General features: G+C 46.3%; 1 protein-coding gene across 1 annotated transcript in view; it reads right to left on the bottom strand.

The window, feature by feature from the left end:
• The window catches only part of FAM227A (family with sequence similarity 227 member A), a 102979-nt gene that overhangs the window by 70734 nt on the left and 13399 nt on the right, over positions 1-18846 (bottom strand). The window contains exons 2-6 of the mRNA XM_078683601.1: positions 16592-16734; positions 15772-15857; positions 2924-3032; positions 2271-2374; positions 1973-2116 (exon numbers count right to left, since the gene is read on the bottom strand). Coding sequence (XP_078539727.1) covers positions 1973-2116; positions 2271-2374; positions 2924-3032; positions 15772-15857; positions 16592-16715 — 567 coding nt within the window. The 5' untranslated portion in view covers positions 16716-16734. The remainder of the gene's footprint in view (positions 1-1972; positions 2117-2270; positions 2375-2923; positions 3033-15771; positions 15858-16591; positions 16735-18846) is intronic.

The raw sequence follows: 18846 nt of genomic DNA, 5'->3' as shown, positions 1-18846 counted from the left end.
GCTAGTCATCTGTTGAACCCTTGTCAGAAAAGGCTTGGAGGCCTCAACTCCCCCAGCCATCCAGAGGTGTCAGTGCCACATACAGATGTTCTTTTTTTATTAAATTTGGCTGTGGTGATGCACAAAGGATAGATTATTGCTTTAGTGTAGATCAAGCACTCTTCACATCCCTGAAGGCATTATTTATGTACAAAGAGGCAGACGGGGAAAGTATTTAATTGCTGCCACTTCTTTCTGCACCCACCACACACTTCTACAAAATTAATCATTTGGGGCCTAACTTCCCCATCCCCAGCCAATGCTACAAACTGATTTTAAAATGAGCCATTTTGTGAAGAGTATTTTGATGAGGGGAATTAAAAGATCATTCCTGAACTACTTTGTACAATCAATGTTAACGGGTGCAGGCGTTTAAGGGCCCTTCCTGCCCATCCTTTAAACACTTTTTTCCAGCAGACTTATGGCTTTCTACTTCATAGTCTCCTGCAAGAGTTTTGTTTATTTATGCTATATTTTGAATTGCACTGTGTGTACCTTTGGTTATTTCAGAGTCCAAAGGAGATAGGAGTAGAGTGCAATCTGATGCAGGTGATGATGGGTGGACTCTGGCCAGTTCCACAGGGTACAAGCCCAAAAACTGATGTTTTGTTATCTGGACCCTCAGAGTCCATTTGGAAAGCGCGTTTGAGTATTTCAGGTTTTTAGCCATTTTTGGAACCTCATGCAATTCAGTTTGGATGTCAGGGAAGGACTTAAAGCATTCCACAATCTCGTTGTTGTACTACACAGAATCCACCTGCGTTTTATCCACTTTAAATGTCTCACTGTGCAACTATGGCCGATGAAAGGTTAGCACTGACCTTCAAGATGCCTGGATAGCTCTTCACAACAATGAAGCCCTTGTCATCCACGGATCATCTACCCTGGTCCTTCCTCTCCATCACTGGCTCCTTCTCGGGGTCCCACACCAAACCATGGAACATCTCATAGCCCACACTCTTTAAACCTGGTTCATTTCCCTCAAGACCTTCACTCCCCACCACCAAACTTCCTTCAGAGGGCTCTCTTACCCCATCAGCCCATATCCCTTATGGTGCTTTCCTACTACCACATAATCTATGGCCGGTTCACTTACCTCAGGGCTCTCGATCTCCAGCACCAGCTCACCTGCCAAGGGGACATGATCCCCACCACTAACACACCTGCTAAGCACCTTACCTATCCACCAATGGCTCACCTGCCCAAGGTACTCACTCCCCAGCTCCAGCCCACCTGCTAGGGATCCTCATGCCTCACCTCTTGCACATATCCTATGGAGTATCCAAGCGACAACACCAGGTCAGCATCTCAGAGTCCTCATTCCTCATCACAGCCTACCTCTGCCATGGTCCTCACTCCCAGTCACTGGGTTACCTTTGACAGGGTCCTCCTCCAACATCATATACTCACCTCCCAGACCCCTCCCTATTCCCATCCTTGGCTCACTGCCATCTGGATTCTTGTTCTGCAGTACATTATATCTCTCCTGGTATACCCTCCCCACTTCTTCTCTCTCTCTCTCTCTCTCTCTCTCTCTCTCTCTCTCTCTCTCTCTCTCTCTCTCTCTCTCTCTCTCTCTCTCTCTCTCTCTCTCTCTCTCACTCTCTCTCCCTTTCTTCAACTTATCTAGCCCCTGCATATGTGTGAACACAAAGGCTTCTTCATTGTACAAAAGTAAAATCGTTGGGCTTTGCCAGTTTGCTTTGTATGGCTATCTAAGTGGAATGCTACATGACAGAAAAAAAAACACTCCTGAGAGCAAGCACACCCCAATAGTTGGTGCCAGCACACAGTGCCTTCCATCTCTTTCCAGCTGTTCTCAAGCACCCTTATTTCTGCACCATCAGACCAACACTCTGTTCCATGCCCAATCTCCATAATTCTGAAAATATATTTGCAGGAACACCATGAGCACATGCATTACATGCCAGACCTTGCACTGAGTCCTTTTAAAGGCGGCCGCCACATTCTCAAGAACTATGGTCAAGGGTGTCCCATTTGGCAAGGGAGTCGGCCCGTCTTCCAAGAATCCAGGGAACCGCTGTATTTCCACCAACTTCGGGAGTGCTATCAATTTCTATGACAAGAAGAAGGAAAGGTCTGAAATTGAAGTGAAGTTTGCCTAAGTCCTTGGAGTAGATTATTGACTCCTAAGGAGATGAAATTACATGCAGGAAAATCTAGGATGAGGGTCTAAGTTTTTAGGGGAAAGTCTGGTGTTATGTTCTCACCTTCCTTGCAACTTGCTTTGGGAGAGGGTATTTTGAAGAATCCATCTTGTGCATAGACCTTTCATATTTCTGTGCAAACGTTCGCAGCTCATTTCGATCTCTTTCTAGAAAAATCAGAACATAAGAGCCAGATCATTTACAGAGCGCTTGGCTGCAGACTTAGACACAATACTTTTAACTCCTCTGCACAGCCCAGTCTGGCAGGCAGAGGTTCTACAAGAGCTCATCCATGTGGCTGACTGTTCCCTGGCCCTGCAGGCCTTCAATTACAACTAGACGGTCAAGAAATGTATTAATAGCCCTGTAGACCAGTGTGTCTCTGGGTTCCCTGTAACGGAATATCAGGATCTTGGACAGAGAATAATGATATTTGAGAGAGAACATCAACAATACCATGTATGTGGCAGGATTTGACTGGCACATGCAGTCAGCCAAGATGTGGGTAATGCCAGAATTTAGCCAAGAATGTTAGAGCCCAATGTGAAATTTTCATAGTCCAAAAAGCACTTGAGCTGGGGATAAATGAGGGTGTGTCAGATACTCGGAGGGGATGTGAGGAACCTTTGATGTCTTATGGACCAGCTCCAGCAGGCAGACTACAGTCTGCAATCACAAATCGTCCATGCCCGCCCTGTAAGTGCTTCTTCTCTTGCCTCTGGTCATCGCTTGAGCTGTGAGCCTTCTTCTTGCGCATTCACCATCCTTCGCTGACTCCTCCGTGCGAGTCTCTGGTGCAGAGGGATTCACCTGGCCACCTTGTGCCTGGATCATAGTTAGGAAAGAAATGTGGGTTATTGCTGTGGAGCACTGCTTGCTGTGTTAGTTTCACTTCATGTTCTGCTTTGCATGCTGTTGTGACTGATATACGTCCGCCACATGTTGTGAAATGATATTTCATAAAACTGTAAGTGGTTATACTTTCCAAACAGAGACCCAAGTCATCTATAAAAGACGTTTTCGGTGTGTTAACTTTGTAAAATCATATTCCACTAATTACTCTCGGATTTCATTAATACATCTCAATTTTAAAAATGTTTCCTTCGCTACTGGTTAGAGGTAGGATCTCTTAACTTATCTTACTTGTGTGATTATATATCATAATACATAGTAAACCATTTTTAAGTGCACTGAATATTTTTTATTTATTTTCAATACGTTTATGAACAACAAAACAGAAAAACTTATTTTAATGCAAATTGCTTTGCAGTTTTTGTTGGTCTCCAGTTTTGGGAAGGTGTGAGGGCTGATCTAAAGTATGAAGCCTAGCTTACCGGCTATGCAGTACGAATCAAATCTATGTGGCGTTGACTACTCAGATGTGTAAAGTCTAAGGAATATCAACAATGAATATCAAGATTAAAATAGATGGAAAAGGGTCTGGGCTGAGAGGAGGAAGTACATTTGATACAATGAGGGCTGATTATAAGAATCTCTGCCTCCAGCCTAAATAATTTCTAAATATGATTGTAGGGTTCCTCCTTCTATGAAGTAAATAAACATCTAACCAATCCTGTTCGAGAAAAACTAGAAAGGGTGATTGTGAGACTTTTGTTAAGTTGCATAAAAAAATTGGAATGCCCACCCTTGCTCCCTGAAGGATAACTCTTACCACCTTCATTTTAGAAAACTATAGAAAACGTTGTTATTCGACTAAACATGTGACCTTTCTCACTAATTCTGGTTTAATTTGGTTAGAGTAGGACACTCTTCTACGCATTAGAGCACTTTATAAATATTAACAAAATCACTTTGTGAATACATTGTAATAGATTACATATAACTTTCTTGATGTAAGATTAACATTAATAATTAAGCAAATACACACATTTAATATTATTCATATTATCATTATTATAATTAAATGAGTAGCACAATGTAAAAATACGCTAACGCTCCATTGTAGCAAGTAGATATTTTGTTTTATCAATTTTAAGAATAATGTGTGCCTACGTATAGATTACAACTATAATGAGATATGACATTATGGATTTAATGTACAGTGTATGTTATTATAAGTCTTTCTCACTGTTGATAAGTTAAATATTTTGTTTTTTTCTGTTACTTCCCACCCTCTTGGCTTTTCCAAGCTAAAATGTAGAAGGTGTTTGCCACGTGTTGAAGGATTCAAGTGAGTAATTCCCCATACTGCTACTTCAACGTGGCTTTTACGTACCCCTCACATTCATGTTAATGGAGCTCATTTACACAAGATCGAAGTAAATGTATGGTGGAGGAAAGGTTACGTAAAGGCAGGTGTGCATGGGAGTAATTATGCCTTTTCCTAGAGGGGAAATTGGTACTGTCTCTTGATGGTAATGGTGCATGGTTTAGGTCAACTTTACTCTGGTTTCTTTGAATACATCTTGACGTTACATAGATTCAAGGAAATTTGACCTAAACCATACACTATTCTGGTAGGGAGAAACTGGCAGTAGGACAGGTCTTTGAAAGACTCTCACCTGAAAGGTTCTGACAGTGGTATGATGATACAATGCATGCCTTTACTACACCAATGCCTTTGCCAATCATGGTAAATATAATATGGTAAGTGAAATCACAATATTATATATATATATATATATATATATATATATATGTGTGTGTGTGAGATTTTATATATATATATATATATATATATATATATATATATATATACACATATACACACACACACACACACACACACACACACTTACACACTTATTTGAAACCTGCCTTTACCAGTGCCCATCCCTAAACCCAAAAAATACCCTTACCACCCTTTACCACTACCCACCCCAAACACCCTTGATGTACCACCTCAGACCCTAAAATAAACCTTACCATACTTTACCACTACCCACCCAAACCCTAAATTGACCCTTACCAACCTTTTACTATTTCCTACCCCTAAACCCTAGAATTACCCCTACCACCCTTTCCACTACTCACCCATAAACCCTAAAACTACCCTTACTGCCGCTAAACCCTAAAAATTGCCCTTACCACCCTTAACCACTAACAACTCCAAAACTCTTGCATCTATAATATACACTTACCAGTATTTACTATGCATGGTAAAGGCACAAACACTTACCTTTGTGGGAAAGACATGCATGGTAAAGGATGTGTGGTAAAGGCATTGCGTGGTAAAGGCATTGCGTGGTAAAGGCAGCATTGTATAGGCTGTTTCTCATTCTGAGGCACCACTAAACCGTGGGGACTTTGTCCATCTTATCTGCATACATTTTCAAAAGTTCTTTTGGAAGTCTCTTTTACTGTCAGATATAAACAAATATATCTCTAATGCCTATGTTGCTTCTAAAGGTTTCTGTGTGAACATTTCATCTTTTTTTTTTAATACAAATTCTTAAGACCTGATTACGAGTTTAGATGTTATTTAATGCCCTTGGTAAATAACGATACCATGTTGTACGTTATTTATTGGGTGTGGTAAATAACACCTATGTAGGAAAGTGGGTTTCTGTTGCAGTAACCCCCCCCCCCACACTTTTTGCCTGATAACTGATGCACACTTTTCCTTGGTGTGCCCTGAGTTCCTGCTAATCAGGGACCCAGGGCCAGTGTTCCTTCCCTAAAAACTGTATTGAAACCTAAACAAAATTGGCATCTCTGTCCACAGGTAGCCCCTGGTAAATGGTACCCTAGGTACCCAGGGCACTGTAACCAGAGAAGGCCCCTAAGGGCTGCAGCACTTATTGTGCCACCCTTAGAGGCCCTGTACCCTGACACACACACACTGCCTTTGAAGGCTGAGTGTCTTGGTGCAGAACTAAATAGATCAATCAATCAATCAAGAACATTTGTAAAGCGCGCTACTCACCCGCTAGGGTCTCAAGGCGCTGGGGGGGCTGCTACTGCTCGAAAAGCCAGGTCTTGAGTTGCTTCCTGAAGGGGAGATGGTCCTGGATGAGTCGTAGGTGGGTGGGGAGGGTGTTCCAGGTCTTGGCCGCCAGGTAGGTGAAGGATCTTCCTCCAGTGGTGGTTCTGCGGATCTGTGGGACGGTGGCGAGGGCGAGGCTGGCGGAGCAGAGCTGGCGGGTTGGCGTGTAGAACGTGACCCGGTTGTTGAGGTATTCGGGGCCCAAGTCGTGGAGAGCCTTGTGTGCGTGGGTGAGGAGTCTGAACGTGATCCTCTTGCTGACGGGGAGCCAGTGCAGGTCCCTCAGGTGGGCGGAGATGTGGCTGTGTCGGGGGATGTCCAAGAGGAGTCGTGCTGAGGCGTTCTGGATGCGCTGGAGTTTTTTCTGTAGTTTGGCGGTGGTCCCAGCGTAGAGGACGTTCCCGTAGTCCAGACGGCTGATGACGAGGGCCTGGGTGACCGTTTTCCTGGTTCCAGCGGGGATCCAGCAGAAGATCTTACGGAGCATGCGGAGTGTGTTGAAGCAGGAGGAGGTAACAGCGTTAACTTGCCTGGCCATCGTGAGGGAGGAGTCAAGGATGAAGCCCAGGTTGCGTGTGTGGTCCGTTGGCTTGGATGGGGGGCCCAGAGCAGGGGGCCACCAGGAGTCGTCCCAGGCAGAGATGGATGGGCTGAGGATGAGGACTTCCGTCTTGTCTGAGTTCAGTTTCAGGCTGCTGAGCTTCATCCAGTCTGCGATGTCTTTCATTCCGTCCTGGAAGCTGGCTCTGGCGGAGGTGGGGTCGTTGGTGAGGGAGAGGATCAGTTGGGTATCGTTGGCGTAGGAGATGATGTTGAGGTTGTGCTTGCGTGCAATGGCTGCGAGGGGGCTCATGTAGACGTTGAAGAGGGTGTGGCTGAGCGAGGAGCCTTGACGTACGCCGCAGATGATCTTGGTGGCTTCTGCGCGGAAGGGCGGGAGACGGACTCTTTGGGTTCTGTCGGAGAGGAAGGAGGTGATCCATTCCAGGGCCTTTCCTTGGATCCCGCCGTGGCGGAGGCGGGTTGTCAGGGTGCGGTGGCAGACCGCGTCGAACGCGGCCGAAAGGTCGAGCAGGAGGAGGGCGGCGGTTTGTCCGTTGTCCAGCAGGGTCCGGATGTTGTCGGTGGCCGCGATGAGGGCGGTCTCGGTGCTGTGGTTCGCTCGGAATCCGGACTGCGATGGGTCGAGGGAGCCGTTCGTCTCCAGGAAGGCTGTCAGCTGTTTGTTGACGGTTTTCTCGAGAGTCGACATGGCACACATCTCTGGGTGCCATGCCCACAAACACACTGCCCTGGCATACCTCAGTCACCCCTCCAGCTGGGTGCACCATGCCAGTGGTGTGGGCACAGGTGCACGAGTCCTGTGCCCCTATAGTACCCAGAGCCATTCCTTGGCACTGTAAGTGCAGTGATGCCATTAAGAGTATATGGTGCCGGGAGGTGGTCATTACGAATTCCACAGCACCATAATGGCTACACTGAAGACTGAGAAGTTTGGTATCAAACTTCTCAGCACATTATGCCAGTGTGGGATTTAATGTAAAAGGCAAAACAGAGGGCATCTTAGAGATGGCCCCTGAAAACTAACCAACTCCCAGTGTCCTGACTGCGTGGCTACCGAGACTGCCACCACCAGACTTGTTTCTGGACCCCTGGGTCGAGACCTTGATGCTCCCAGGGGCCTGAAACAATGCACATCCTGGGACGAGGTGCTAAGCCTCTTCCCCAGGATGGGCAGGGGAAGCTTCAAAGGCATGCCGCCTTTTGTGAGATTCCTCAGGCAAATTGCTGTACTCAGCAACTGGCCCCCAACGGTTCTGACCCCCACTCTGGCAGGAAGGCAGGCGGGAAACCCTAAGTGAGGAATGGGGGTGTGCCAGCCTCTGCCAACCCCACACCTTGGGAGGTGAAGCAAGGATCAACCCTCCCCATCATGCCACACAGACACTCTGTAACTCACTAGCCACTCATTTCCAAGAAAAAGTCTGCACTATATACAATAATTTCTCATTCAATAAATCATCTACCACCTCCCCAACTGACATCAGTGAAGCTAATATCCCCACAGGCTCCCTTCTCCCTTTAGATTTGACTCTCACCAACACAGTTCACCCCCCCATTTTTAATGAATTCAATCAAGTCTCCCCAGATTCCATTATTCATCTTCTTTCTGCTACAAAATCAGGATCCCCAGAAGACCCATGCCCTCCAGGTACTCTTAATCTTTTTTTTTTTTTTTTTTTTTTTTTTTTTTTGAAAACCTTTATTGACAATGAAAGCTCACAAATACTGGCCTACAACCCCACGGGCTGGCCAGAAACAGAATGGTCAAATAACCAGCATACAAAAAGAAGATCTGCACAGGATATAACATCAGGAGCACTGGTGAAACAAGAAAGACCATCGAGCGTTCAGCAAGAGCAGGATAATAAAGGTTAAATTTTCTAGCACGGGGAGGGGACCAAAAGAATAACGGGCCGCATACGAGAATACAAGGGAGGGACCGCGGCAAGCCGCCATTTTATAAGCACAACGTAAAAAAATGAAGCCATATAATCAAATCGAGCAAAGGACAAAAACAGAATCAGACCATCAAATAGCGACAGTGGCAACAATCAATCGCACACACTCACCTCCGCCCCCACCCAAACAGAGAAGACGTGGTCAAAAAGCCCCATCACAAAGACCATACGATACGCATCCCAACGGAAAAAGGGCACCTCCATAAAGGAGGAAGGGAAAGAGGGAAAAAAGACAACAGAAGGAGCACCCGCCAGACCAAGCATCCTCAGGGGGAAAAAACAGGACAATAAAACCGGCATGCGATGTAACAGCAACATAATAACAGAATAGGCAGCAAACCACAATCAGCCACACACCGGAAGAAGGACAGAATACCCCCGGGGGAGAAACAAGGCGACAGAGTCCCGAAAAAGTGAATACACAAGAGCCATAGAACAAAAAGGGAAAATAAGGGGGGAAAAAGACCCCCCGACACAAACAGACCCCCCCCACCCACCCCTAAGCCCACCCTGCACCCCTGCAGAAGGCTACGGCCTACCCCCCCGCAGCGTGCCTGTCGCCCTAAGTTGAACCCGAAATTTAGTGGAACAAGAAAAGTTGGAATTAGAAGACAAAAAAGGGGGGGGGGGAAGGGAGGGAAGGAAAGAAGGGAATAAAGACATACAAACATACACACGGGGGAGGGCCAAAGACAGGAGTAAATGCACCCATCCACCCGCCCGGGTTAAGGGTCCAAGTCCTCGGGAAGCCAAAGAGTATCAGGCCAAAGTCCAGGAGCACTAACCAGTTACACAGAACCATATCAGGACACTAAGATCATCCAAACCGTTCATGAACCACCGCATATAGGAGCCAGTTTGCATCAGCCCTGACCCTTTTTATCCAAAGCAGTAAGGGTCCGATCCAACGAGGACCCTGCCAGAAAGAACAGAAGGCAGGCAGCAGGAAAGTCCAACGGCAGTCCAAAAAAGTCACAGGAAGAAAAGCATGGAAGATCCAGGAAAGTCACAGAATGTAGCAAACGATGCAGGCACAGTTTCAAGGACATATCCATAAAAGCCGACCCATCCGGGCCGGTACAGGAGACGTCATCGGGCAGTGGTGATTGAGAGGGACCAGGAGAATCATGAAAGTCCGGCAAAACAAAATCCGGCTCCCGGGCCAAGGGCAGAGGGGGCAGAACAGGAGGAGAAGGCGCCGTCAGGATGCGCGCCTCCGGGGTGGCAGCCGGGGCCGAGTCCGCCAGGAGAGTACCAGCCACACCCCGCGATATCGATGCCTCATCCGGTCGCGGGGGCCCGGGAGGCCCGTAGTGAGGAGCCGTCTCGAGAGCCAGGAGTGGCGCGGCCAACGATAGCCGCCAGGATAGCAGGACGGTCAGGATCCCCTCAAGTGCAGGAAAACATTCACAGTATCCGACACCCGGGCCTTGTGGCGGGCCCCCAGCGCTCGTCTGGGCCCGGCCCAAACAAATGGGGCTGGTCGCCATCTTGAGAGCCCGAACAGGCCGCGCGGCCAACAACCTCCGCCGGGGCGGCGTTAAAGCAGACGAAGTCCCGTCGACAGGCAGAAGAACACCCCGGACAGGAAGGAGGGCCACCAGAAGAAGGGGATTCGCCGGCCCTCCAATGTCGCCGGTCCCGTTCTCCGAGTCCGGACGGCAAAGAACAAAATGGCCGGACCGGAGAACAAAGGGGGAGGAAGCCGAACACACGAGGAACCCCAATAATGAAGGGCAGCGTCACCATCCAAGGCCGCTGCCACACAGGAGTCTCTCAGCCAGGAACCTCCGGCTCACACGAACAGCGGCCCTCCAATCACCTCCAGCGCGCCCCGAAGGGCAAGCCCGCAGGCTGCATCCGGCCCAGGAGCCGGGACGAAGAACCAGGCCAGTCCGCTCTCGAGTCCCGGGAACGATCGGGGACACTGCACCGGACCCACAGCAGCCAGGACAACCGGAACAAGTGGTAAGTGCCTGCAGTGCGTCGTAGTAGTACCACACAGCAAGGAGGGCTTCCCGGGGCAGGATAAATGCAGGATAAATGTGAAAAACACAGGCGGGCGAACGGAGCCGAGCTAAAGCGCGGCCATCTCGGTCGCGAGCTAGGCTCCTCCCCTCGGTACTCTTAATCTTAACCCTGCTATCATAGGATCCAACCTGACCAATATAATTAACTCTATGTTTAAAACTGGCATATACCCCGCCATCTGGAAACAAACGGTCATTAAGCCACTCATCAAAAAGAAAAATCTTGACCCAACAGACACTGCTAGTTACAGACCTATTGCATCTCCGCCACTACCAGCAAAAATTGCAGAAAAAGCCATGAACACCCAATTGGCATATTTCATCGAGCAACACCATTTATTGGACGACACCCAATTTGGGTTCAGAAAGGGACACGGTACGGAAACCACCCTCATTAAAGCTTCTGATGAAATTTAAAAAATCCTGGATGCAGGAGGAGCCGCGGTTCTCATCTTACTGGACCTCTCAGCAGCATTTGACACGGTCGATCACGCCATCTTGATCGACCGTGTCTCTGCTCTGGGTGTCACTCAGATGGCCAGAGCCCTTCTCGCATCATTCCTGTCTAACCGCTCACAAACAGTCACTCTGAGTAACTTCACCTCCCCTCTTTTCTCCTTCCCATGCGGTGTTCCTCAGGGATCCTCGCTAAGCCCGACACTGTTCGATATCTATGTGTCGGACTTGGCGAGGGTCATCAAATCTCACAATCTGAGCCTGACTTCCTATGCTGACGATACCCAACTAGTGTTGGCAAAACACAACGATGGCGCTGGGGTTGCAGCCAACTTTCAGAAAGGAATGCTGGCCATTAGTGCCTGGATGGCAAACAACTCGCTCAGACTGAACTCTAGCAAGACGGAAGTAATGATCTTTGGTAATCTTACACCTTCCTGGTCCTCCCTATGGTGGCCAGCAGAATTAGGCCCACCCTCATCACCAGTCAAAAAAGTCAGAAACCTTGGAGTAATCTTTGACACTGAGCTATCTTTTATGCACCACGCCAACTCAATAGTCTCATCAGCCTTCTATATTATCAAGATCATAAAAAACTTCTCCCATACCTCCCTGCGGCGGCCGCCAAAACACTGATTACTACTTTGGTCATGTCCAAAGTAGACTATTGCAACTGTCTATTCATCAACGCGCAAGAAAGAGTTCTCAACAAACTACAACTAATACAAAACACTGCAGCCAGACTGCTGACACGCACGCCCAAATTCAAGCCCATCTCTAAAGTCGTTCGCCAACTCCACTGGCTACCTGTCAGAAGCAGATCCAAGTTTAAAGCGCTTTGCATTGCTTATAAGGCCATTCATTCCATCGGTCCTGACTTTCTTAGGCAATCCTTTCGCCCATACAATCCGCCCAGACAACTACGCTCCTCCTACGCTAATCTTCTCATTGTTCCCCGAACAAAAAAAGTATCTTGGGGGGACAGATCTTTTTTGTGCGCCACTACCAAACTTTGGAACACTCTTCCCCCCCCATATCAAAGCCAGTCCTACCCTGCTTACCTTTAGGAAGCAGATAAAGACATGGCTTTTTAATCAATAATTCACCTTCATGCCCGATTGCCATCAGTCCGCAGCGCCGAGACACCCACGGGTATTTGTGCGCTTTATAAAATGCTTAAATAAATAAATAACTCCGGGATCCCGCCATCTTGAGGAAGGGGAGCCCAGCCCAATCAGAGATAGGCCCCTGCCCCCCTCCCACAGGAGAGGAGCAGGATAAGGGGTGTACTCACCCCAGGACAGGGAACCTGCTCCTGCTAAAACCCTGGCGTCTCTAGCTGACAGCAACCTCGAAAACGCCGGAGGACCTGCCTGCCTTGCTCATCTAAAGACTGGGACTCCCACGAGCAGTGGTTCTGCTCAACCAAGCAACACAATCAATCTCTATTTATGTAAAGTTCATAAATGATATACCCTGGAATATGAAAGTGAGAATAAAAAGTCCAACTGTATATAGAAAACCTCAACAATTGAAAATTTCACATTTGATTTTATTGGTATATATTATATATATTTATCATTTGTTTAAGGGTATACATATTTATATTCTTATTTTTGTTTTTCTTTTCTTATCTTATGGATATTTTTCAATATAACAACAGTCAGTTAAAATCGTAATAGAAAAAATGCATAACCAATAGACATAAGACTGAACAAAATGTTGAAGGCAAAGCGGTAGATGTCACTACGCGCGTTTCGGCTCTTGAGCCTTCTTCAGGTTACCGTCTATTGCTAACAATTAGTATGCAGGTAGGTGAAGAAGATAGACAGTAGTTACATCGAAGGAATTGTTCATTATCTGAGGATAGCTTGTGAATAGCTTCCCGGGGTTGGGATCTGTATGATGACTTTTGGTCACATTACCATATCTGCTGAGAATGGCAGAAATGTTTCTAGCTCCCGGTATCTCAATGAAAAGACTGCCTGCGATTGAGGACGCTGTTTGTATCCAGCGACCTCATCGCAGGCAGTCTTTTCATTGAGATACCGGGAGCTATCTTCTTCACCTACCTGCTATATAATTTAACTGCGGAGATATTCTTCAATCATCAAGCTAAGCGAGTTCTCTCCCGTATGACCTTATGTGCTAATATATTATAAATATCCGACAGGATCATAACTACTGACGCTTAGATATCAATTACATCTGCCAAACATCTACAACATATATGTTTTCGGCTTCATCAACCTGCATTTGAAGATATCAAGAAGCCCTAAATATCGATTGACCTATCACTACCTCGCCATTTATTAGGTCTGGACTCATACTAATTGTTAGCAATAGACAGTAACCTGAAGAAGGCTTAAGAGTCGAAACACGCGTAGTGACATCTACCGCTTTGCCTTCAACATTTTGTTCAGTCTTATGTCTATTGGTTTTGCATTTTTTCTATTACGATTTTAACTGACTGTTGTTATATTGAAAAATATCCATAAGATAAGAAAAGAAAACAAAAACAAAAACAAGAATATAAATATGTATACCCTTAAACAAATGATAAATATATATAATATATACCAATAAAATCAAATGTGAAATTTTCAATTGTTGAGGTTTTCTATATACAGTTGGACTTTTTATTCTCACTTTCATATTCTAGGGTATATCATTTATGAACTTTACATAAATAGAGATTGATTGTGTTACTTGGCTATAGACCTTTCTTAACCTAGTTTGTTCCCTATGTATAACAAGTGTAATAGTAGTATATAGGGGTCCCCTTTTTCCAAAATATCTGCTCAACCAAGCAACACCCCTGGTGCCAGCCAGGAACTGCGAATCCAGCACAGTCTGCAACCGCAGAGCCCAGCCTGTGCCTGAGTGAACAAAGACCACGAGGACGTCCCCTCTGTGATTGTGACCTAAAATCCAGTGCCCAAGGACCCTCCTGGACGCTCCTGACGGCGCCTGCAGCCTCACAACAAGGGACCCCTCCAACCACGACCACCTGAGGGTAAGATTTCCCAACGTCAAAAGACACCCCTGCACCCGGCGCTCCACGGCCCCCTGTGCCCAACTCCTGGGTGTCTATCTATCCTCCAAGATCCCAACTTACCTCTCAAAGTGGTGGTCACACCTGAAGAATCTCCATCCCCGAGCCTGCAGCCTTTGTTCAACTTCCAGCTTTCCCCATGAATAAAAAGGCGCCCGGAGGCCCAAAAGCACCCAGCCGCCCGAGTGCCAAAGGGAGTGCAGCACCTATCCTATTCTACTTCCCCACTTGCCCTGTGTAAGTGACCAGGAGCTCAGCTCCCACAGCCATGTGGCCTGCCTGCTAGCAGCCACCAACTGAAGGCCCCCTATCCTCCATAGGATAATAATGGGCCTACTCACTCTGCACCCGGCTGCCCCTGTGCAGCTGAGGGTGTAACAACTGTACTTACTTGACCCTGGGGGACCCCTGAGTCTACCCCCTGAACCTTAACTCTGCCAACCGAGTACTTATCCAAAGACCGATAACTTGATTTTCTCCATAGGGTAACATTGGCTGGTTTCACTTGGAAATTCTTCTAAGTGTCGAATTTTGCAACTTTAAAATATTCCTTAAAAATCGTCCAAACATCAAAAACGGAATTACTCACCTGTGACCAGGAGAGATCCCAGTGCTGTATCTTTAAGCCCAGCACTGAACCTGAAAAGTAATTATAACCGTGATTTACTGTTAACCCAATTTTTTCCCATAGGAATACATTGCCTGGTTTTTGCCAGACATTCTTGTCGATTTTCAAAACATACAAATATTCCTTAGAAATTGCCTGTGTAACAAAAACGATTTCTTTCAACTGTTTACAGGAAATGCACCAGGGCTGAATCCAGGATCCAGCCCTGAGTAAGAAAAACATTTGTAAAGAGATTAGATTGCATTTCCTGAAAACTTCCCATTGAGCTCAATGTTATTTTGTGTTTGACTTGTGTTGCATATTGCAACAACTGTATCTATTGCATTCAAAAGTCTATTGCTAATTGAAAGTATTCTATTGCAATATATCTGCGAGACACCGCCAACCATATTACGATGGCTGCGGTCCTATGCCTTTCCTCGGCGGCATTACCGCCGTGGAAAGGCATACGGTCTTTGCTTTGGGGGCCTGTTGCGGGTCCCTAGGGTGAAGGGGGTGGGGGGTGCACATGGGGGGTACCTATAGTATCCCTCTGTGTTTCAAAGTATAACATGGCAGGCACCACGCGGTGCCTGTCATGTTGTGCTTTGAAACGCACAACATGCATTTTTGGCATTGCGGCGGGCGGTGCTTTCAGCACCGCCCGCGGCAATATTATTAATGTGGGATGCACCCGCCACTGTGGCGGGTGCATCCTAATTCGACGCACGGGACCTCCGCCCTTATGGCGGACGGTCCCTTCCCACGACAGGATGGCGGACGGACAAAGTCCGTCTGTCATCCTAATCGGCCACTGTGTCTGTCATTTCACACAGAAAGACTCTTGGATCTTGTAGAACCACAAGGCCGTCATTTATGATTTACTAGCAACTTCTGCATGGCTTTTGTCGTGTTTGGTGATATGTATCTGTAATTGTCACCACTCACTGGATCCTCATTGCTGCAAGTCTTCAGTTGTAACTCCAGATGGGCAATCTTTTGGTTCACTGTTATCATGGAGCCAATCAGGAACGCTGAGGGAAGTAAGGAGTTAAGGAACCTGTGACACGACTAACAATAGTTATTGTAACTCATTCCCCTAGGCTGTATTCCAGTAGCGATTTCACTATTGTCTAGAGTCTTATCAATATGGGTATAATATTACACTATAAGGCTGCATACATGCATTACACTGCTCATAGGACCCTGCGCCTCTAGCTATTACACTGCCCTAGAGGGTCTTATATGTAGGTTTATTACACTGTCCCTAGGTCTATGGTCTTATTTCTGAGGTTACTGCACTGCCATTTAAGGCCTTGGTCGTGTGGTTATTACACTACCCCTGAAGACGTCTTTATGTCATTATTAGCTGCCCCCTGGAGCCTTCCTCCGGTAGAGATTACACTGCCATTGGACCTTATACCTATGGTTATGAAACTGCTCTAAGGCTTTGGTCCTGTAGTGATTACACCTCAATCTGTGCCCCTATTCTTGAAGTTATACTGCTGTCCCCAGGGTCAGATACCTGTTCTTATCACTTTGCCTCTGTTGCTTGTTCCTGTAGCTATCACACTGCCATCTTGAACCCTGTCTCTTCAGTTATTACATTGTCCCAGTGTCTTATTCACATTGTCTATCCCCTTGCCCCCGCTTCTTAGAGGTTTCACTCTAGTTATAAGGAAGTTTCACATTCGGGGTTTTCTGCGCTCCTTTTCTCATCTCCCACCATGTATATATTGCACAAGACCTCAGCTTCGTGACAGGATACGAGCTGGGGGCTCGAGCACGCTGCGGCGCACTGACTCCCGCAGCCTCTCCTGCGCCAGAGGATTACCCTGCAGATCCTCCTGGTACATGGCCATCGGCGAAGCCAGGCGACTGATGGAGTCCATAGTGACTGGTCTCAGGCGCCTGCCAAGAAAGGCACAGAACTTTCATTAGTATTAATAAATATACAGTTTTTCCCCTTATACTAACAAACCCTGTCCACCTCACATCAGCCTCACGGACACAGGCTTGCACACAATACAAAAAACCTTGGGGAGAGGGGTTGGCCTAACGGGTAAGGCGCTCGACCTCGGACCTGGGGATCTGGGTTCGAGTCTCGGTAACAACGCCAAAAACCCCCTGTGATTCTGGGCAAATCACTTATGCCTAAAATGAAAAGTGTGTCCTCATGTAACGTAACTGGTGCTATGTAAAGCGCTCTGATAACTGATTCAGTTCGGTTCTAGTTCGCGCTATATAAAACTCTGCAAAAAAAAAAATACATTCTCCTCCATGCTCGCGTATAAACGATCCATCCTAATCAAATAACTTTACGACATACTTCTCGAAAATCACAATAATCAGAAACAACCTGATCACACTTTTTTAACCTCTAATACCCTCACCTTACCCCAATTCTAATCAGCTATGCTCCCACACTTTGACACTACATCTCCAACCAAACTAATTAGCATAATGAATGCGGCAAAACCACATTCTGCACCAGGGTTTATTGATAAACTGTGTGATTACTTAAAATCTTTACAGTGTAAAATACAATGAATTACAATAAAATACAGTGAAAAGCAATAAAAAACAGTAAAAATGCAGTAAAAAATGCAGCACCACTTGACCCTTTCTGCCATTGAGCCTCAAAGCTCTCACACTCTCGCCCAGCTTTCTTCTTTACTTTGAGGGAGGGAAGGGCATCATGACTGACTCGAGCCTTCTCCGCCTGTGAGTCTTGGCCCCTATCACCCATCAATAATAGTAATATACATAATATATTAAACTCTGCGCATCCGCATGTATTCTGTCCATACATTTTATTTTTTTTAGACCTGAAGATATTGGGTATCAGGGCGCTTTACAAAGCACCAGTTTTGGTTTTGTTACACAAGGACACATTCATTTTTGTTAGGCACTGGGAGATTACGTGATTTGCCCAGAATCACAGGATGTTGAGCGTCGTTGCCAAGATTCAAACCTGGTTCTCCAGCTTCGACGTTGACCGTTCTAGCTGCAAGGCTACATAATCTCCCCAAATATCACTCATATGACCACAGTTAACAACCAAGCATTTGCAATGCAATCGGTATCGCATTTGTGAAAGTTAGAGCTCTTGACACAGAAAATTAAAATCATATTTGCATAGCGCTATTTCCATGCCTATGACCTTGCGGCACTGGAGAACCAGAAAATGGGTTATGAGGGAGGTGAGGCAAGAGTAATATGTTGCCTGAAAAAAAAAAGTCACAACATCCTGGAAAAAGCAATCACTGATAGGGAATGCAAAATAAGGTAAATCATGTGAAATGTAAGCAGGACCAACATGGTTCCCTTAACGCTTTTACACTTATTACTGAGAAATGAATTCGTGTTTTTGCCTAAAAAGTTAAATGTGGCGCTAATGTGCGTGGATGTGAATAAAACCAATCTGGCCACTCTGTAACAAATCTGTCTTGCTTTATTTAGTTTTTTTATTTTGAAACTTTTCTTCTTCTTCGTTCGGAAGCTGCACTTTGGAATACAAAAATGTCAGAAAAAGACGACATTTACACAAAAGTGTTTCTTTCTTTGTTGGATTAATTTCACAGGGGAACAAATAAAGGAAAGGAGAAGAAAGAGAGGGTAAGTCACAGGTTTCAGCAAGTGAGGAGGAGCGGAGCAAAGCGAGGGAAGAAGCAAGAGAGGGGGAGGGGCAGCTACCAGAAGCATTGCAGGAGAAGTCAACAATGTAGGGAAGTGGGTGGTGTGAGATCAGTGTGGTGAAGAGCCGGAATCCCTCTGTGCCGTCATAGAGCCATCATTAGAATGAACGCGTCTTTAGTACACATTCGTTCAGCAAGTCGTTATAACAACTTGCCTTAGGGGGGCACTGGATGTTTATATAGGTTAATTCACTATTTCAACTCCAGTCTCCGCAGTAGTAGGGAAGGTGTTGGACTTTAAATCCAACACCCAGTGGTCGAAGTGGGAAAACAAAAGTAGGGGAACTGTGGGTGGAGAATCAGGGGGCGGGAATAACCGAAGATT

This window comes from Lissotriton helveticus, chromosome 1_1, assembly GCF_964261635.1.
Source record: "Lissotriton helveticus chromosome 1_1, aLisHel1.1, whole genome shotgun sequence".
Lineage (NCBI taxonomy): Eukaryota > Metazoa > Chordata > Amphibia > Caudata > Salamandridae > Lissotriton > Lissotriton helveticus.
This window is presented reverse-complemented; position numbering and strand designations above follow the sequence as displayed.